This window comes from Pinus tabuliformis, chromosome 9 (genome assembly GCF_031772625.1).
Source record: "Pinus tabuliformis cultivar Carrire ecotype Pingquan chromosome 9, CPIR1, whole genome shotgun sequence".
In the NCBI taxonomy this organism is placed as follows: Eukaryota; Viridiplantae; Streptophyta; class Pinopsida; order Pinales; family Pinaceae; genus Pinus; species Pinus tabuliformis.
Genome location: NC_142307.1, coordinates 1,729,322,607 through 1,729,345,461, shown reverse-complemented (window position 1 = coordinate 1,729,345,461; position 22,855 = coordinate 1,729,322,607). Strand labels below are relative to the sequence as shown.

At 40.1% G+C, this 22,855-nt stretch overlaps 1 protein-coding gene across 3 annotated transcripts in view; it reads right to left on the bottom strand.

Moving 5' to 3' along the window:
- The window catches only part of LOC149155623 (uncharacterized), a 328,425-nt gene that overhangs the window by 154,814 nt on the left and 150,756 nt on the right, over nucleotides 1–22,855 (bottom strand). For all 3 annotated transcript variants that reach the window (XM_089445820.1, XM_089445821.1, XM_089445822.1), the window contains 4 exons: nucleotides 15,180–15,263; nucleotides 14,922–14,984; nucleotides 14,260–14,397; nucleotides 13,916–14,122 (listed from right to left, as the gene is read on the bottom strand). In XM_089445820.1, coding sequence (XP_089301946.1) covers nucleotides 13,916–14,122; nucleotides 14,260–14,397; nucleotides 14,922–14,984; nucleotides 15,180–15,263 — 492 coding nt within the window. The remainder of the gene's footprint in view (nucleotides 1–13,915; nucleotides 14,123–14,259; nucleotides 14,398–14,921; nucleotides 14,985–15,179; nucleotides 15,264–22,855) is intronic.

Sequence of the window (22,855 nt, the reverse complement as noted above, 5' to 3'; positions counted from 1 at the left end):
CTTTGCAATTTTTGTCTTCTTGATTTGTGCAAATAATTTTTTATTGTGGTCTTCTAGGCAAGATATTTCTCATTTTTATCAATGATAACTTCGTAAAATTGTTTTTGCATCTTTTATTGACCTTTGATTTTCTTGAAAGATAACCTTTGAGAAATATTTAAGATCTTTTCAAGAAGGTACTATCGAATCTAATTTCACTATAATTTCCTGAAATGTCATCTTATTCTTCTTATCGTGAAACGTCAAAAACTTATCTACACTGTTTAAAACGAAGGTACTCCATTTTTCAAACCATGGCAAACTGAGAAATATCTCAAATTCTTTTTATGCATAGTTGTAACATTGAATTGAGATACATATTCATAATCATCCATTGTTACTTGCAAGTCCTAAATTTCATATTGTCCCCTGCATTTTTGTTTTCAATTTATATTTAGCTCTGAAACTTATAAATAATTTTCCAAATTGATATTAATGTAATTCATTCAATAAAAGCTTTTAGGGACCAAAAACCTCCCAAAATTGAGACGTGTGATCTGGATTGGATAATTATATAACTTGTCGACCATCTCAATGCATTTAGATTGGAAAATTTGAAGGAATCGGCTTAGAGGCACAGTTATATCAAAAGGACCTACCTTGGAGAATTGGGCTTTGAAACCTTTCAAAGCTAGTTTGATGCATTAAACGACATTGTTTTGGGGTAAAACTTTCCTGCGTTATCATCAGACTTTACAATTTTGTGCTACACTCGAAGACCTTTCCAAGTTTCCAACAGTGCAAAAATCACGCCAAAAGAAGTTTGGATGCAAAAGTTATGCCTCCCAAAAGTTGACATCATGATTCACCACCATAATTCGGGAGGATGTCAGGTCAGCCCCTATTACAAATGAAAAAGGGGCTAGCCACATGGGGACTATGAAGAAGACTCTAAAGAGATCAATTTGAAACCTTGTTGATGGTTGAACTAGTAAAATTTAACCATAAGTGCCCTATCAAGTTGTGTAATAATCTGACCACTAGGAGGAAAATGGGTTCCATTTTATTTGCTTGCATGTTTTTGTTCCATGATAGAGCATAGTAGCTAAATGTGGATAGTGAGAGAACATAACAATGAATGTGTGTTATGTAGCAGCCCACAGGCTACAAGTATCAAGGAAGTCCAAAGAGAGAGCATTCTCTTTTGTACTTGCATCATTTGCATTACAAACAAAAGAGAGCAAATGTTATGAAGGAAGTTTGTATACGTGGCAGAAAGATTTTTGGAGAAGACTAGTTTTTCCTTAGCACCGAACTTGTAGAGAAGTTATTAAGGGTGGTTGGATTGTCTTTCGATGGTTGGTTTTGGGTCAAGGTCTTGGAAGTCTTCATTGAATAGATTCTACAAGGAAGAGTTTATGGGTTTTCCCCTTGTGGGGTTTTTCCCTGGCTTGGAGCCTATTTCTGGTGTCTTCTTTTTTGCATTGTGATCTTCTTATTGGCATTTGTCTTGATGATGAACTGAACAATATAATAATGATGAAGCACTAATCTAATATCACAAGAAAGTGTCAATATGTAAGAGAAATCAAATTAATATTTGCCCTAACTACTCTGCCATGGATTTCTCAATATGGTATCAGAGCTAAGGCTTTGGAGAGAGGGCAGAAAAAGAAGATCAACTTGGCTCTATCTCATCTTAAGAAGAGCAAATACCCTAGACTAGATTTGTGAAGACAAGAAAATCAAATTTTTGGGCACTCTATCAAGACCTAATCACTGTAACAAGACCGCAGGCTTACTCAAGGAGAGACAGGACATAAAAACTGTGTTTGACAGACCTAAAGGCTAGACAAGTAGCCTAAGATGTTAGAAAATTGGAAAGGCAGAAAGATTTTCTTATACTTGATAATTACTTGTGAGTTTCTTATATTCTTATTAACTTTCTTATGTTTTTCTTTTATCGTAGTTCATCAAGCAATTACCAAAACAATAGCACAAAGATGAAGGACACCAGTTGTAGGCAGACAGCTAGGGTAAAACCCCATTCTTGGGGAAAACCCAGTCAACAACTCTTCCTTCAATAGTTTTCCTGAGATAATCCAAGACTCTTGACTTAGACACAGACTCCCTCCACACCAAGTCAGCCCTTTCCTTTTTCAGCAGATGATCACGTTCCAATATTGTCTTCGACCTAACTGCAACAATAGCAGCAGTAGCACTTCAATGCAGTAGTATCTCCAACCTAGCAACTTTGATCTTAATGCAATAGCTTCGACCTTGAAGCACTTAGCTCTTTGACCTTGAAGCAGCACTTCTATCGTGAAGCAGCACTTTGACCTTGATGTCGTACTTTGACCTTGATGCCATAACATAACTTCTTGATGCCGTAACAGATCTTCTTGATGTCGTAACATAATTTTTTGATGCTGTAACTGAACTTCGGCCTTGATGTTGTAGCCCAGAAGGGATGATTTGGTTTGATGGTTAGCAAGCTTGATGATACCTAGAGAGGTATCATCAGGCTTACTTGCTAACCACCTGTCACGCCCCTACACCTGCGGTAGTCTTTCAACCCCTTCTAGCGAGGTGCGACACCACCGAACACTTTCTTTTCACCAATACTAATGTTCATGAACTACGCCTTAACATTCGATACTTAGTTTATTTTTTTCTTCACCAAGTATTATTATTAGCCTTTATACTAATGAACACCCATACACATTCATTATCCATAGCAATTATACATAAACAACACAATTGCAACAGTATAAAGGGAGGGGCAACTCCGTGAACATGAGTCTACCCGATTTTACTATATTTTCAATTTTCATACAATCACAAGTATTACCTTGGAAACCCCAAGTTTCATACTTAGACAAAATTCTAACTTCGTGTCTTGCCAACTAGCTGCCCACCTTGTGCACGCCTTGCACGGTGGTCACTCTTACATTCCACACTTAGCCAAATTTCCACTTCAGCAACACCCTCATGCAACCTCACACGAAACTCCAACAGCAGGCAGTCGCCTTCGTTTCACCTCTCACCCAAGTTCGTTTCACAGTCGGGCAGGCGCCTTCGTGCACCCTCCACCCGAGTTCACCGTCAGGCGGGCGCCTCCATGCACCCTCCACCCGAGTTCACCAACCGACGAGCGGGCGCCCTCCATGCAGCCCTCCACCCGAGTTACCGATCGACAAGCGGGCGCCTTCGTGCAGCCCTCCACCCACAAATTCAACCGACGAGCGGGCGCGCCTTCATGCAGCCCTCCACCCATATTGCCAACCGCGGGCACGCGCACCTTCGTGCAGCCCTCCACCCGTTCACCAAGACTTCGTGTAGCCCGTGCGAGTCTGCCCGGCAGGTGGGCGCATCAACCTGCGGTTCGACCTGTGCCTTTACACCTGCTCCACGCTATAACTTGCACCTCGCACCTCCTTAGAAGCTCGAGCTCGTCCTTCGGTCGAATGACTTGATCATCCATTGCGAATTGTTGTTCAACCTCCCAACCGCACCATCTATTCATACAATGGGTGGACAATTCCTGCCACCCAACCGACTCGTTCAACTCGCCCAGCCGACTTTGCCTTTGTTGCAAAACTCATTCAACTTCGCGGGTTGGCCCGCCCATCACACGGGACCGCCCCACCTATCTCGCCCGTTTGCAACTCTTCCTTGGTCGGCCAGTGGGTAGCTCGTTCAGCTTGCCCACGCATATAAACTCGCCCAACAAACCAACTCTTACGCGTACTTCGCATCGCACGCTCGTCGTGTTTGCCTCAGCTCGCCTATCTTTGCACCGGATGTGCGTCCTGCCCATCGCACGGACTGCAGGTCCTTACATCCTCCTCCACCTGAAGTCATTGTCGTCCTCAACAATATATCCCATTCCAACAATCATCCTATCACCAAGATTTTCATATTCGAACAGTCTTATCCATGATCTCAATCGGTCCACAAGGAAGATCTAAAAACATATGAACTATGAAGAGTTTAGGCACCACAATGCCATGGACTAGATTCCTGACTAGGGCAATCTATCCAAGGTCCTCCAATAGTTTAGGCACTTGCAGTGCCACGGACTAGATTCCTGACCAGGGCAATATATCCGAGCGGGAGTAAGATGGACTAAACTTTAAAGCTTTCAGCCTCTCTAGGTATCATCAGGCTTACTTGCTAACCATCAAACCAGGGATCTAAGTATGTATCCGAGATCAAAGCTCTATGACCAACGCCATTCTTCCTACTTTGAGATCTAGACACCTCCCAGGCAATGTGTCTTACACACAAACCTTCAACACTCCTGATTATTCCAATCGGTAGTAAATCCTCCCCAATCAGACTGATTGGTAACAAATCTCTCCCAATCAAACTGACCTGTAACCATCATGTAAAACATGTTATCAAACCTCCGAGGGATTTACCTGTACAAACGCAACCCCAATCAATAACAAACTTTCAAATGTACATAAGTAAACACAACCCTTCAGGGTCTTCTAGAAAACTGATGTTGCTTCTCAATTATAACAGTAGGACTTCCAAGTGAATCTTGACAGAAGATTCCTTAATCATGCATCTTCCTTTCCTACTTCACATACAGCAACACATTCTACAAACAGATCCTGATTTTCTTATCTCAGCAGCTCCTCAAAATGCATTCTCCAATTTTCTTCTTTCAAGGTGTCCATCATGACTATAATATGCCCTCCCTCTTAACTAGGGACTTGTTTCCATGAAGACAAGAGTGATGTGTCCTTCTCTCACTCATGGCCTTCACTAAGACTTACAGTTATTAGTCATGGTCTAGTGCATGACACATGAAGTAGAGAACCATATCCATCACTCCCTCTTAACCAGGGAGGATCTAATCATTCTTATACAAGGAATATACCCAAGCTCCCTCTTAACCTAGGGAGATCAGCTTCTTTTCTATGACATCAAAGAATATTTCATGGTTGCCATCCTTCTTCTCAGAGTTATCATGACCATCATACAATTTTCCTCATCGTGCTTATCAAATGAACATCTTCACCATCTTGAAGATTATGTAACTGCACAACTTAGATAGCAAGTACAACCAAATCTATAGAAGCATGACGTTAACCATATCATAATCATATAATAATGGAAGCATTAGACTTTATAAACATAATCAACAAGGGACTTTGCTTGTATTTTCAACTTCTTGCCTTAAATCACATCAATAGCTTAATCAAGTTATCAATCTCATTATATCAAGGGCTTCAATATTTCTTTCGGAGATATGACAAATTCTTTTATAACATATAGCAAGCCCTCGAATCAATTTAAACAAGTATAATTTCAACAAGGCATCTAACAACTTTTAGAATTCACATGTTAGACTTCCTACAAGGATTTTGTGCAAACCCTAGATTTCAAACATGAGCTCGAACAATCAAAACCAATCACAGCTCAAATTTAGATTTCAACAATCTTTCATCAAACTCATATTATCACACTTGTCATCACATATTAGAGAATTGAGCTTTTATTTACAAAACCCCAGAATACACAAATATTATCATCCTAGATAATCAAACTTCGACTAGGGCTTAGTTCCAAACCCTAGGACTCATGACCATCAAGAATTAGGTCAACACATACATCTAGGATTCCATCATCATGCACAAGCATATCATAATAACATAAGTTAGTCAAACCCAATGACACAAACACATTCAGAGATCTAACATATTTGATTAGAAGGCCAATCATATGCCTAAGGATTCATTCCTAGGTCATAAGGGTCTTGCCCATAAACCCTAAAGATCTAGGGTTTCAATACATAACATAGAAAACCCTAAATTTCCAAAACATCAAAGGATTGGGATTTCAGATATCACCTTTCAACTCTAACAAGTTAGGGTTTTTATAACCATACCAAAACCTCAAACATTACATCATCAAAGCGTCAAACATTTTCTTTAGACTTCATCAATAACCCTAAGTAGGCTAGGGTTTCACACATTATCATCAACATACCCTTAAGTTAGGGTTTTACAGAGAAGCTCTTTAGGGTTCCACAAGAATAATCAAAGATGTGATGAGGGTAGATTTATCTAATGATGAATCACCCAATCAAGAATCTTTACGATTCAAGAGTGCTTGACGCAACAATGTTAGAGTGTAGAATAGATTACCAAAAAGAATGAACATACCTTTATCATGAAGAGAACAAAGCTTATGGTCTAAGGCATACCTTTGTTTCTTAACAAACCTTGTAATCCCAATGTTTTGTCTTGTGAGGCCTTCTTTCATAATCTTTGAGTATTCAGTAAGCCTTTCCTAAACAAGGAAAATATGAATAGAAATTTCTCAAGATAAGTGCGAGAATCAACATCGAGGACAAAAGAAAAGTGTGCAACTGTTAAAGCAAGCACATCTTTTGCAAGTGGAGTGCACAAGTCAAAGGGCCAAGATTCACTTGCGGTAAAGGTTGTGTACTGCAAGCTTGGAGAGGCCAAGAAGGTCGAGGTCGAGCTTATGGAGTTGTGCCACAAGTGTGGGGAGGCCAAGAGGGTAGTGGAGGGGTCGAGCAAATTCAAAAAGGTCAAACTTGTGAGAGACAACCATCAAAGCGTAGGACAAATTTCTAGGGACTGAATTTTCCAAGATCCATTAGTTGTGTTTTCCATGTATTATCTAAATGTCATTTTCCCTATTAAGGGAGCCCTTAATTTTCCCAAGTAATAAAAAGTGAAGGAGAATTTCGTGGGTGAAAATTTTGTTTTATTTGTGATTAATTTTCTATTTAAAGTTCCTCTGCAACTTATTTAAGTTAAAATACCAGTGTATTTCCATTCAATAGTTTTTTTCAAAAATAGTTTATTGGGCGAAATATATTCTCTCGGCATAAAATAAATTCTAAGAATTTAAATCAAATTTGGTATTAGCAAATTTAACATGGTATCAAAGCAATAAATTTTGAGGAGAAGGAAGATTGATTTTGTCACAGGGATTTTAGCTAAATAATTATTTTCCAGTAGTAATACTTTTATGTGTTGAGTATTTGATTTGGATATTGTGAGGATGATTGCAATGAGGTTGAGGTTTGAAGACCAGTTGCAAGGTGCATCCAACTACAGTCCTTCAAAGGAAAGAATAGCATTGGTGTTGATGGAGAATGAGATTTGGGAGTTTGTAGAAGCAACTCATCCCTCCTACCGATGTTGCACAATTGGTCATCATAACCAAAAGGACCTCAAAGCCAAGAGAATCATTCTAGATGGGATGAAGGATCATGTGATCCCTCATATTTCCAGAAAGAAAATAGCCAAGAAATTGCGGGAGGCTTTGGCATAGTTGTGTTAAGGGAAACAATCACAACAAGAAAATGGTGTTGAGGGAGACACTCAAGAGCACCAAGATGTCCAGGCCAGATACATTAGCATCTTATCTCACTAGGATCACATAGGTTTGTATAAGTTAGCTACAATTGGGGAGGTCGTGTCAGATGAGGAGTTAGTGAGGACAGCCCTAAATGGCCTCACAAAGCCATGGGCTTGTGAGCATGAGGGAAGCTTCTAGATAGGAAAGGGTGTGGGATGACTTATTACAGGAGGAGATTCAAAAGGAGTCTCTATATGGTGGTCAGCAAGAAGGTAATAATGAGAACCTTGCCCTTGCTAGTTAAGTCGGGAAGGGTAAGGGGAAGACCAAGAAGAATGACAATGGAGAAGCTACCTCACAGGAAGGGAAGAAAAAGGACATGAGAAAAGTGAAATGCTTTGCATGTCACAAATTTGGCCATTATGCAAGTCAATGTTCGAACAAGAAGTGCAAGGGGAAGGCACAAGTTGCAGTGTTAGCAAATTCACAGATCAGTGAGTTTGCCACCAAATTCGCAAAGGAGTTCTTATTGGTGCCTTCTCTTTCTAGAACCAAAACCAAGGTTGCCCAGTTCCTAGATAGTGGTGCTTCTTGACATATGACAGGATCACAAGAGTTGTTCACCAATATTTCAAAGGGTTACTCAAAACTACATGTGGATCTTGGGAAAAATGCTAGGTATGCAATAGAGAGTGTTAGGATTATTAAATTTCAGCTAGAGTCAAGAGAGCCTTTGAAGGTGACAGAGCTACTATATGTTCTAGGTTGACCAAGAACCTTCTAGCAGTCTCAACCATGGAGGACAAGTGCATGATGTTTACTTCCAAGATAGATAGGTATTTGTCAGGTCAAGATCTTCTAGTTCAAGCACAGGATGAATGATTGGGAGTATATAAGGGACCTTGTACATGTTAAAATGTTTTCCTACACATTCCCTAGTTCATGACAACCATAGTTTGTGCAAGTTATGACACAGGAAGATGGGTCACTTGCACCACATAGGCTTACCTATATTGAGGGAGATTGTCATTGGTCTTCCAAAGTTTAGTGTACAACAATGGGGTGTGTGCGTTGGCTGTGCACTTAGCAAGTATGCCAAGATGACCTTTCCTAGCAATGACAGCAGGTCCAAAGGTATATTGGATTCAGTACATTCAGATGTATGTGGTCCTATGTCAATGGCATTTGAGTGGTTACAACTATTATAGGGCATTCATAAATGATTTCTCCAAGAGGATGTGGATCTACTTCATGAAGGCCAACAATGAGGTCTTTAATCAGTTTCAAGATTTTAAGGCTCTTGTGAAGAATCAGACAAAGAGGAAGTTTGAAGTTCTAAGATCAAACAATGGGGGCATGTATACCACCAATGACTTCAAGTATTTCTACAAGGAGGTAGGAATCAAGGAGGAGTTGACAATGCCTTACAACCCACGACACAATGGGGTTCTAGAGAGGAAGAACAGGGCCATCATTGGAGCTGCCAAGGCAATAATCCATTATCGGGATCTTCCCATGTTCCTTTTGGGAAAGGCTTGCAATATGGTAGTGTACATTTAGAACAAGAGTACTCACAACGTCTTGGGGGAAAGACCCTTGAGAAGGAATTCAAAGGGGTGAAACCAAAGGTTGTGCATTTTCATAGCTTCAGGTGTCCAGTATATATCCATATACCTTCAAAGAAGAGGACGAAGTTGAAGCCCTTAGCACAAAAGGCAATCTTTGTTGGTTACAATGAGGCTTCAAAGGCATACAGGTTGTACTTTCCTTCATAGGGGAAGACTATGGTGAGCAGTGATGTCAAGTTTGAGGAGAGTCAATCCTTCAGGAAGTCACAAGAACCCCTTCCAGGAGTAGCAAAGGATAAGGAGTGAGAGGCTCCGAATATTGAGGAGAGAACAACACCAGCAGTAAGGACTCTGTCTTCCGATCAAGAGTAGAAATTGGAGGCTCCTTCGAGCTCTATCAAGAGGAGGTCTAGATGGCTAGAGAGATACTCAATAGCATGTGGAGACTACAATGGAGCAAGTGACTATTATGATCTCTTTCCTATGTCCAACTTGGGAAAAGCACATTGATTAATTTATTAAATAATGTTGCCTATTTGGCTAAGGTTTTCTAATGGAAAGTAAATTAATTTACTTAAGTGAGTTAGATCCAATTTCTACCATTGATCTCAAGTGAGGCTCGGGATCTAATTCTAGCCATTCATCACATAGGAGATAAAGGGTTTGAGATCTAGCTCAATGAGAAATTATAAAAGAAGCTTAAGGGAGCAGTGAAAGTCACGTCAAATTATTGGAAGCAAATTTCTCAAGAGGAGTGAGAAACTCAACACTAGGAGGAAAAGAAAAGTGTGCAGCTAGTTCACATCAGCACAATTTTTGCAGGTGGAGTGAGAGGATCGACACCGAGTTTGTGGAGTTGTGTCGCAAGTGTGGGGCTTCATAAGGGCTGAACTCATGAAAGACAACCAGCAAAGTGCAGGATAAATTCCTGGGGGCTGAAATTGCCAAGTTCCATTAGTTGTATTTTCTGTGTATTCTTTGAGGGTCATTTTCTCTATTAAGGGAGCCCTTAATTTTCCTGAGTAATAAAAAGTGAAGAAGAATTTTGAGAGTGAATTTTTTTCTGTGTTTGTGACTGAGTCTCTATTTAAATTTTCGCTGCAAATTATTTAAGTTAAAATACCAGTGTATTTTTATTCAGCAGTTTTTCAGCCAAATAATTTACTAGGTGGATATATTTTCTGCGCATAAAATAAATTGCTAGAAATTTAAATCTAATCTGGTATTTCAAAATTTAACACATTGTTAGGCCCCCTTGTACACTCCAGCAGTGGATGCAGTGGCTCAATATTCCCTAGGCCAGTTTTAACTTTTGGCTGTGCCCTCACTAGCTTAAAGTAGATGTTGAATGCCAGATTCTATAGGACGACAAATTATGTCAGCTTTTCCATAAACATGAGCCCAAGACTGAAGAGTACTTTATATACTAATGTCCCCAGTATTATGAGATAAGTAAATGATTCTATTGTCAGTTCAAAGAATCATACAACTCCCCGTCCACATTCTTCAAGTACCCAAAACAAAGGTGCCTAACATTTTACATGGAGGCAGCCCTTATATTTAAATATCTCATCCTTCAACCATCCCCCAGACAAGATACTACTAAGTGGATCACATTTAATGACCACTAGAGCCTTTCAAATTGCAAATATGGTATAACACTCTAGAAAATCATTGATGACAGGGAGACTAATAAACGCCATAGACATTCACATCTTGATCAGTACCATCTAGCAATATAGTTAGGGTTTATTTAAATTTGATTTCTCTTACCTTGACAACTTCTTGAGATTTGTTATCATTTCCTCTTCTTTTTATTATATATTCATCATCAAGACAATTGCCAAAACAATGAAGACCACAAAGACAACAAGAGAACACAAGATGTAGGCACTCAGCCAGCGCAAAACCCCTCTCCTAGGGGAAAACCCAACAAAATTCTCTTCTCTTAGAACCAATTCAAAAAGAGACAACCAGAACCGACACTAGGTCCTCTTTCATCCATCAAGCCAACCTTCCAACTTTTGTCCAAGTCAACAATCTTCATACCATAAAAACAAAGCAGATTTCTTCATTAACCAGGATCTCGGTCTTCTTCCTCTTGACTAAAGCTTTCAGTTTTGCAACATACTAGTACACTTTGGCCTTACAACTTACTAGCAAACTCTGGTCCTGCAATATACAAGTAAACTCCGGTCCTGCAATACACTAGACTACTAGTACACTTTGGTCCTCTTCTTCTTATCCTCTTTAAGTCTCTTGTAATGGATAGCTCTTCCTTTCTATGTACCGTATTCATCAATAGAAATTTGCAGATCAGATTCATGCTCAAAATGAATGCTCCAATAGGTCGAGTACTCCTACTAATATATAGACTTTAAGTGGGACGACATTCCGTCATTAAGGCCAACTTCATAGGAGGCTAGGCCGACATGATGGAGGAGAGACAAGACACAAACCTTTGCACGTGACGATGCTAAAATTGCAGAGTCCTTAAACAAATACAAGAATTCAAGGCTTCAGTAGGATTGTTTTCCAGCAATAGTTATCAAAGCAAGAAAAGGGTTAGTTCACATGTATGATTCCTTCAATCTAGCTGCTTGAATTAAAATTTTTAATTTATAATTCAAGATTAAAAATAAAACTTTGGACATGATGATGCTAAAATTGCAGAGTTCATAAACGAATTCAAGAATTCAAGGCTTCAAATAGATTCTTTTCCATCAATAGTGATCAAAGCAATGTTGAAATATGTAACTATGTTCGGTCTTCATAATGACATATGTAGTTATGATTTTATGTATTTGATGTAAAGAGAAAATAAATTTATTATTGTTGTTCTTGAGGCATGGGTTTCATGCTCAAGGGAAATTTATTTTTATGTCAAGCACCCATTGTATGCTTCTAGGGCTTGTCATTTAGTCTACAAGTCAATTGAGTCATTGAAGACCCATTTGAGCATGTTACATATTGTAAAGGAAAAAATTATTTGAGTCAACGACCCTCCAAGACCTCATCATGATGCTACAACAAATTGGCTCATTTGAGGACTCAAGGATGGCTGTATAAAGGAGGACTCGGCCTCATTCAAGGAGATAACCAATCCGATCACAGATGTTCGATAAGAAGACAAGAAGAAGCCTCATACCCAAGCGAAGGAGGAAGCATAAAGACAAGAAAATCGAATGTTTTTGGACTGTTTTTGGATCATCACTCTCACACGTGCGAAGAGGAGCTAGGGAATTCTGATATTGCAGCAAGTCAATAGTGCAGTCATCATCAAGGGTCAAATTTTTGAGTCAAGAAATTTCTCTCTAGCAAGCCGAATTGACAAAGAAGAAAAATCAAGCCAAGTGAAGGTCAAAGGAGACAAATTTGTTCATATTCTAGTCCCACGTGTGATCTATGGTTACTTCAGAAAAGGCAGAAATTACAGTCCTACTACAACAAGCTGAAATTGTGAAAAAGGGTCAAAATGTGAGGTTGTGAAGCATGTTTGACCACCGTTGACTTGAAGAAAGGAAAGCACATCAAGGAGTGGTTTTGACTTGGTCTTGGAGGGGCCTTGGTCAAGGGTCATAGGTTTTGAAACTCGTCAATTGAAATTCTATAAGAAGAGAAAAATTCTTGTGGGTTTTCCTCTCAAGTGGAGAGGTTTGGGCCCTCGTGAATTGCCTATATCTTGTGCCCTCTTGTCTTATTGTTCTTTATGATTTGGTAGCTGTTTGATAAAAAGAACACTAAATATATTCAAGTGAAAGAAGAAGCTAATAAAGTTAGGTAATAATACATCACAAGCAGTTATCAAAGAAAGAGAAATCTAGCTGTCCTAGATTTCTCAACAAGCAGGAAAGGGTACGTTCACATGTATGATTCCTTCATCTAGCTGCTCGAATTGGAATTCTTAATTTCTTTTTAATCTTGAATTATAATTTCTTAATTTTATAATAAATATTAAAATGTAATACCATGTGTGTATGATCATGTTGTATGCCAGGTGTATGGTACGAGCATTTTGGTGAAGACACTCCTGAACTTCAAAAATTCACTATGCAAATCTTAGGCCAAATGAACTCCACATCTTGTTGCAAGTCAAGTATCAAGATTCTAAATTGAATTTTAAATTATTTTGTTTAACACTTCAGGCAGCACCAATTTTTTGCTCATTATGAAGGGAGATGTTGATCCAACATGTGATTGGATCGTTAAGCGTTATGTTGGTGATGAGGATCCCAGACCATTATTGCAGGAATTGATGTGGTTGGAGCACTCTGTTGAGGCAAGGTAAGGGGCAAGACCTCCATCTGGCCCTCAATATTAATATATGTCTTATGTCGTATGATTTATCACTTTTTTCATTTTTCTTCATCCCGCAATAATGACATTTTTTATGTATCATGTACTTGTACAATTTTGGACATCCAAATGCATTAATTTTGCATTATATAGTGTAAACTTGCATATCAGATTTCAATGCCAAATATGTAATTTTTCCAATTATGTGTATATTTGACATATTGCTATTTGTCAAGTCTATGTTGAGTCAACCTTGGGTCCTTGTCAGGTCCTGGTTCAACTTTGATACTTCAGCCAAAATGGGTCCTGTGCCAAGTTGAAACTGGTTACTTTGAATGAAACCACGACTCTACCAATCATGATAAAGCATTCATCCCCACAACCATATAGCATGTGAGCAGTAACCTGCCCTCTATCTCTTATGAAGAAAAAAGTGTAGCAATTTATTTCCAAAATGAAAAATGGCAGAGTATCTTTACACAATATATGAGTTTCAAAGACATTTTCGGTAGTTGTGAGTTTCCGGACATGAAAACTGGAAGAATTGTTCTCAACAACTCTAGTGAACTGAAGAAATAAATGAACATTCTACTGTAAAAGGTATTCCTGATCTCTTAAAATTTTACCATTGCTAGACACAGGCAATATAGAGCTGAAACACAACACCTAGCACCCTGCCACAAAAACTCACTTCCAGAGTCATGCAAATAAATATAGCCTACCTGCAAAGCAGCCATAATGTCACCATCATCGTCTTCATCCTCCATTGCATTGCCATTAAGATCAACACTAACTGATCTTTTCCATTCTGGTGTGGAAGGGTAAAGCATTGTTTCTGGTTTTCTCTCGTGATAAAACCTAAACAATGCATCAATATAATCCTGTTTATAAATCCCTGGAGGTCTTGCAGCAGCAAAGCGCTGCAAAGCCTGCAAGTTATAAAACATATCAAGATTTAGTATGCAAGATGACATGAAATAGAAAATTCTTGAATATTTCATGAAAGATATGCTAAAGAATGAAACCAACACTTCAACTAAAATGAAAACGGAAATTCAAAACTTACCTCTTTAACAGTCAAGCCTTGTATGCGAACAAGATAATTAACAATCATAAACCCAGTGCGGTTATGGCCATGGGTACAATGAACCAAAATATACTTGTTCTGCCCACTTTGTTTATGATTATGGAAGAAACGCAATGCCTGCAGTTAACTTTGGCAGTCAAAAAAATGCAACGGATACAAAAGAGAAACAAATTAAATGCAAAAAATTGACAGATAAATACAAGAATGTAGATTCTATTGCTTATGTAAGCAGAGCATATTATTCGACCTTAAATACATGGTCAAACCAAGCCTGATGTATCACATAATATATAAATAACATGAACAGAAAAACCTTGTAGACAGTTAAAAGTTGAAACCAAAAATAATTTCATCATAATTCGAAATCTCTGTTTTTAATAGGTGCTTTGTAAATTCAAACATCTGTAAAGATTTATCATATGTCAAATCAAAATTTTCATAGAATAGACACTACATTACAACTCTTTCGAAGCTACAAGTCTGATTTTAACACTCCCTAAGAGTTTGTTGATACAATAAGAATAAATCAAAAGTGCATTCGCAAGCTATGCCATTTCCTCCTCAACTCATATTGAACTTAGTTTACATTGAAACAATTTTAATGCAATTTAATTAAATTTGTAAGATTAGAAGAGGCTTACTTCGTACACAAAAATATTTACAGATTCATTGTCTGGAACTGCATCTCGTCCTTTGCATGCAATCTGAATTCAAAGCCATAAAGTGCTCCATTAAAAATTATCCTCAATAATATCTAAGCAATCACTCTTGACTCTTGTCTCTCAACACAGTGAATCCAAAAGGCAATAACATCTCACTGAGCTCATAAAATAGAATACTAGAAATAATATCAACAAAAATTATCAACAGGCAAACTAAAAGTTGGGGAAGAAAAAGACCTTGAAATGCTTGATGCCCTTGGTTGACCAATCTGAAGGATGATAGTAGCGTGAAGTATTTGTCAGATCAATTACCAAACCCAGCTGCAAAAGGAACAAACAAAAATAAGGATTTAGTAAATTTACAAGAAAATCAACCTCGAAAGGCTTCAGCATGTTTCTTTGTAGTTTTTACCAAACTTACCCCAGTTTTGCAGTGGGGATATATAAACAAAAATATCAAAACCACATAAAATTAACACCAAATAGTACAATACCATCCCATGGGAATACAATATATCATGATTAGGTTGTGCAATGACAAATGATCCTCAACTAGAAAAATATCAAATCAGATCCGCAAAGAAAAATTATGAGAAAATCTTGTTAAGGACAGAAAGTGGAATCTCTAGGAAAAATGATGGAACTCTCCCCCATCCCAACCTTCCCAGAACTAAAAATTTGCAAATTAAATTTCAACAGCCCTCGAATGAAAATTCAGGGAAACCGGGTTGCAACAGTGTTATAATGAAGCACGATGAAAATGTCAAACAGGACCTTAAAGGATCAAGACTGTAACCAACATGAAAGTATGAAATAGCATGGACATGATTTCAGAGTACTTCAGGCTAGTTTAAGGACTTGCACTCATGAAGAACAAAATTAAGATGAATAATCCCAAGCAGGATTGACTTGGCAAAGGAAATGCTAAACTCATTGTGACCAACAAATATTGAGTGATGTGCTAATATCCTAGTGGATAAATTTGCAAAATACAAGACCAAATTTGACATGCGAATATATATGATTAAATATTATCACTTTGCATGCAAGGAAGAAGAGTTATGGACTGAAGTTCTATTGATAATGAAGAAGTGAAACAACCCTTTCAATGCATGATTGCACGTGAGATTAGCAGAACGCCACCTCAACAACTGGTAAGAACAGAAAATGGAAGATGAGGATGAGATCCAAAATACTAAATTAAATTGATAGAAAGCATAGTTTGTAGAGAAATTAAATCAAATGAAGGAAAAAATAAAAACTGCAAATAAATCACGACAGGAATCTCTAGGAAAAGAAGTACAATTTTATCTTAGCGGCTGAAATGCAGGAAAAGGTATCTGAACTCTCTGCAGATATATGAGCGGAAATAGGGGAAGCCAAGGACAACATAAACAACTCAAACGAAAAGAAGCAAACCATGCTATCACCAGACAAGGAAATCATCATAAGATTGGCAAATAACATATCAACAGTGGTCAGGGGTGTCAGGAGGGGCAGGGATTATCATAAATCCCGAAGGATAAACAAAGATCAAGTACGCTTGGGCCTGGGGATGAGTTCAAACAATGCAGCTGAAATGCATGGCCTCCTTCCAGGCATTCAGTTAGCCAATGATCAGGGTATTTCTTCTATTGCAGTTCTGGGGGTCTCTCTCATGAATATTCAGCACCTCTGCTCTGGTTCTCTCCCTTTGAACAACACCCTTTCTCTCCTCGACAGAGTTTCTGGTATCTTGGAATCTTTAGCTCATAAATTTTCCATCATATTCTCCGCAACCAGAATCAAGATGCTAATGAGCAAGCTAATTTAGCTTTCCATCTTAAAGAAGGGAAAATGAGGATCAACGACCACCTCACCTGGAAATGTATCCCATGATCAAAACAAAATCCTTGCTAAGGCAAACTCCACAAAGGAAGAATATCCTGAATTGAGTCATGGGCAAGTTCTTGTATAAATCCCTTCAACAACGCAAGGTCCCACTCCTCATCTATAGAAAAGCATCTATAGAAAAACTGGCTGCATCAATCCCGTCACTCATGCATTCAAGGTTCGTGTGAAGTTTCCCAGCTGGCGATCTCAAGATGCCAAGGTCCTTATAAGGACATCTCCCTGGTCCGTAGATCCAAATTGTATGCACAATAATGCTGGTTCAGAATTAAATTCCTGCTCCTTACCATATCTCTCACACTTGGCGACTTGCCCATACCCTACAAAATTGATGTTCATTGTCACCTCCTCCAGGTAATGGCATTGACAGCAATGTGGAAAGCATGGGAGATCTTGCATTCTATAAAAACCTACAGGTATGTTGAGCTTATGCTGAAGCTATTAAATCGGTTCACCGTCGATAAATACATGGATCAATTCAATGACAAGGATAGAGCTTGGAATTTCCTGATTTCCATCTTTGTTTCTCTTTCATTTTAGGCGTCATTCCCCACCTAGTTTTCAGTGATCTCATGCATTTCTGATTCCAGTAAAGTTTGTTCCTAAATTTAGAGCCGCTCTTCAAGAGATTCAATTTAGGCTAGATCGCAATCATTAGCTTTTCTTCTCGCCTTTTCTTCCCCCCTTTTCTTCCCTCTCATGTATTTTGAATCATTGGCTTAGGGAGTGCGTATTTCTTATGTGGGTGGTCCCCACATATCATTAACAAAACAAAATAATATAAAATTAACTTGCGTCTAACTCCCAAGTCTTTATCAAAAATAAAATACCAAAATTGGCCCCCAAAATGTAAAAATAAATCCTGCTCCAAAATATTTTAGGAAGGGACATTACAGTCCTTCCCGCCAAAAATTGTTTGTCCTCAAGCAATGCCTGAACAAGTGCCCTCTCTAACTGTTGATCACCACTGTAACCACTAATAATACCAGGGTCCCAAATGTACCATTGAGTCATCCCCAATCTCAACACTGTCCCGACACGAAGGATTCCCTCGATATCAAGATCCCAAGCCATCCTAATCAATGTGAAGCACACCTTGCTCCACTTGCTATCCAACAATATACAGGTACCAGAAGCCCTCTGCATACTAGCAATAAGTATAGCATCATGATAATGTAAGACTCTACCCATCTGATGCACTACAAGCATAAACTCCTAAAGATGCAATCCAATCTTGGTGGAGTTGAACCCTTGTCTACCCAGGCCTCCCCTGATCTCCTCCTATCGATCACCCTGCCACATCAATGAAGTTCCCCACACCATCAACGAATCGTTAAAACCAAATGGAAGATCTCGATGACCCTCCCCTGTAGAAGCCAACTCACCTCTATGGGTAGTTGAACTGCTCAACCCTATTATGCCAAAGTCCCCTGCTCGTCGTAGAAGGAACCTATCTTGTTGACATAGTGACACTCTGGTCATGATTGACTGCCTAGCATGCTCGAACCAGAGCCTCCTCTCCCATAACTCTGGGCCATAATCTATGCGATGATTGAGGCTAGGCCAATCTTATCAAAGCGACTCAACAATGCCAGCGCCTATCACTCCATGGCTAGCCCCAATGCTAAGCAACAATCTACATCGTCCTATGGTGAGGGCTTTAGTGATCCCCCATGTGTTCGTCGATGAATGAACCAGTCTGCCTGTCATCCTGACCATGCTCACTGAGGAATGGAGTATCCCACCAATCCACTGGATCCCTGAATCCCATAACCATACTGGAGGTCCACAACCCCCAATCCTCTATGCTTGTCGTTTCGATATGTTGCTAGCTGTTGGGACCCCTTTGTGCCCCATTTCTACCTCCTGTAGGTATCCAATAGGTAGGCACCAAGCATCAAGAACCTGTGCCATGAATATCCATCTACTTTGTGCCTGCCAAATCACACAACGATATCTGTTATCCCAGCTCCTGATGATGTGCTCGGGTACTACCGAAAGCCTAGGCATCATCCTGCCAACAAGGACTACCATCCTTCGCACCTCATTCTCACCTAACACCTCGAGCTGTCCAGCTAAAAAAGCACCATGCAACTCCCTCTCAATCACCTCCCCAAGAGTGAACCTAGGAGTGGAACAATGAACCTAGGGGTGGAACATATGCTACCTCAGCAATCAACCATGCATCCCTAAGCCTTTAACCGTCAACTCGTGCACCTACCAAGTGTCTCAACTGGAGAGTCTCCTCTCGGCCCATGACATGCGGTGTCTCATCCAACTGCCTAGGGTGAGCCTCCCATGCCCTGTTGCCTGAATGGAGAGTGTCAAAGGGCAACATCCAAACCCTTTGTGACTATAAGCAACACTAGAGGATGATGGGTGGGTATGTCCCAAAGAGTATGATCAAGAGTCTGTCAGAATGCTCAAGAGTAATCCTATGGATGGCCATCTCTCCGCCTCGGATCTACTGATAACCCCCTCGAGGCCCTACCTCCACTAGACATGGTGTCCCCAGATGCTCAACAATGTCCTCATCGATCCTAGGTGAGTTGCGTCCAATGGTACACCTAATGCCCCTGTCCATAAGTCTCCCTGGAGGCAATGCTCCAAGGGCCCTTTGCACCGCATCATGTGTCACTGCATACCACCAAGTACCACCGCACTCCTCGAAATGCCACTATATGCCGCAACCTGTCCCTGTACACCACTGACACCCCTAGCTATAGTTATACCATCCTGTGTCCTTCCTGTGTCACTGCACATGTCACTCCCCGCATGTCCTCAATGCGATGTGAGTCACTCCTCCTACCCCACAGTGTAAATCGACATGTTGTGGTATACCACCATGCATCTCCATCCTCCTCTGCAAGCCACTGCTTCCCGCTGCATAGCCTTGCACACCATGGGGCGTTATGGCCTAGAATTGGGTTTGTATGCATCAGGCCACATCCCTCTATATAACATTCGACGCTACGACCTGACTCTGTGCAGTCTTGTGTACCACTGCCTACTATCATACCACCCTATAACATAAGGTATCCTTCATGTGCCAAAGTGTCTGCCACTCTGCTAGTGACCCCACCATGACATGCGTCATGTCCCCTCGTCCATCTTGGTAGACCTAAGCACCCTAACTCCACTCCTGCTAGAGGTGATATCTCTGATGTGTCGATCCTCTGTGACCCTTGAGTCCTAAACCTCAATGGGAGAACATCGTCTCCATACAATATCTGGTATGGTGACCTACCTATGCCACCTCCTCCAACCAGCTCCTTCCAAAGAATGCTAATCATCTTGCGGCGCCATGCGCAACCAACATGCCAATACAATCCATGGAACCTACTCATATACAGCCTATCTTCTAATGCCGACTGGAATTTCCCTAGGGAATGTATGTGCTCAGTCACTAGGTCAACTACCTCATCAATCCCATAGCCAGCCCACATGTCTAATATCAGATGGGGAGCTCCACCTAGATCCCAGTGCCAACCTGGGCCTCTAGTGCCCTTGGTGTCTAAGAGCTCCCACTGAGCCTTACTCTAGACTATGACCATCTCCATGAGTCCAATCCACTCCACTCCACTGGGTACCAACTCAGAATCTCTCATCATCCAACCCTAATAGAGGGATCGAATGCACGAACTCTCGCACATAGAACAACCCCGACATGTGGATGTCACCTTGTGCAACTCAGATCATCTCATCCCACTATTCAGGCCAACACATGAGATCTGACTAGGTAGCTCTGTCTCCCTCTCTCCAAAGGAAAAAGGTGACCCAAGAGTGCTGCTAACCTAGTCATACCCTTTGGTATGTCTAGACAACTTTGCCTCCCTCAACCCAATGCATAAGGGTGGGCTAGCAACACTGTAGATCCCATTAGTGTGCCTCCTAAACAAACTGTGTTGAAATCCCAATGTGCAATCTCTATGCTACCCCTCATCAATGGCTAGCCCAAAGGATGGTTGCACATCCTCATCCATCATGGACTCTAAGTGAGCCTCCGACTACTCCATAGACAACCCAACATGCAAGACATGCTCACCAGTCAGTTGTAGGTGACTATCATCCGACAACATTGTCATAGATCTAGATGCCTCTGTACCTATTGGCTCCTCATCAACTAGTGGTGCGCTACTATCACCTGAGAACTCGGTCACAACCCAAGATACCTCATTAATGGATATCTCAACAACAGATGACATCTCATCAACAAGTGTATCCTCAATTGTCTCCTTGCCAACCATGGCCCCTTGAACTACTCTCTCATCTTCTTCGTTAATCCACTCAATCATCCCAGCATAATTCCACTAAATCCCCATTGGTTTGGGCATGCCTCTTAGTTCACAAAACTCCCAAAAAGAGAGGGCAACCTTAATGTCATGACCCAACAACATGACACAACATATTTTGCCCAATCAAATCAATTCTTCATTAACAATATTAAAAGATCTACTTGGGCTCCCATCCTAGTATAATTGCCCAACTAAGGAAATTACATGTACAACAACAAGATCAAATCCAATTGATCAAGCCCTCCATGGCTGAACTGGATCTCCTTACTAGCCCCTTCCTCGATCCCAACACACTATAGTATCACACTCCTCACTGAGATGCCTCTCTCAATTTTCTGTTGTATGGTGTGTCGTCTTCTCTCCATAGCCTTACTTTCATAAATTTTTGTTGAGCTAAATCCCTAACCCTAAACTCCAAAGTGATTGCCAACTAAGATTATATCTCACATCACTTGATATTAAGGGCTAAGATTAAAACATAATTACTAAAGTAAATACGTTACTTACTCTAATGTTTCTATAGCTCAATTAGCCAATATAATTGTTGGAAATACTAAAAGGGGGGGTGAATTAGTATTTCTTTTCAATTGTTACTTTTACCAGTTAGATCACTTATATTTAGAACACAAAATGAATAATTGGAATAAATGCTTTTATTAATATAGTCTTTAGAATGAATTAAGTATAAATTATATAGGGTTCCAACCCTAGAAGAAGACACTGATCTTCAATCCCCCAGGCTCCAACCTGTTGCCAAGCACCAACTTGGACTTTAGTGAGGCTCCGACCTCTAGGGCTTCGACCCTATCTTATCCAAGGCACCGACCTTGAGTTTAGGAGCACCAACTCCAAGGACACCAATCCTATAGCTTTTCTTTGTCAAGATATGTTTGGTTTCACGGCTCCCAAAGTCTTCTTCACCGATCCCTGTCAATCTTCAGTTGTCCCTTCACTTAGTCTCCACATCACATCATCAATGACGACCTTAACTTAGAAGGCGTCATCACTGTTCATGGTACCTAATCAAAATCTCCAAGGTCACCTCATGATGACATCAGCGCTGCATTATGATCTTCAATACAACACTTCAATGTGTCTTCAATGAACTGCACCAAGTTCTGCACCAGCTCTAATAATAGTTCTACACCTTCTTCAAATCTGGTCCAAGGTCCGTTCCAAAGATTACTTCAGGTTACCTCCAAAGGTCTGCACCAAAGTTTGCACCATGACTTCTGCATTGCTCCAAGTTCAACACCAGATTACCTCAAGACTATTGGACCACTGCTGCACCAAGACTTTAGCACTAGATTGTCACAATTCTTCTTTACAGATATCCTTCCACCACACTCCACCATACCACTGTTCAAACTATTCCAATACGTATACACAAGGATTTATACACCATACTGCACCATCTATTTTGCACCACACTTCTTCATCAATTCTGCACCAATGTTCTTGCACCACATGTCATCAGTATTTCACCAACAATTGTTCACCACAACTCACCAATTTTGCACCATCTGTTTAGCAACAATATTCTTGCACCATGCTGCACCAGTACTTCACCAACACTTCTTCACCATACCTCACCAATTTTGCACCATCGATTCAGCAACAATATTCTTGCACCAGTACTTCACCAACACTTCTTCACCACATCTCACCAATTATGCACCATCTATTCAGCAACAATATTCTTGCACCATGCAAGTGCCACAGGTCCAA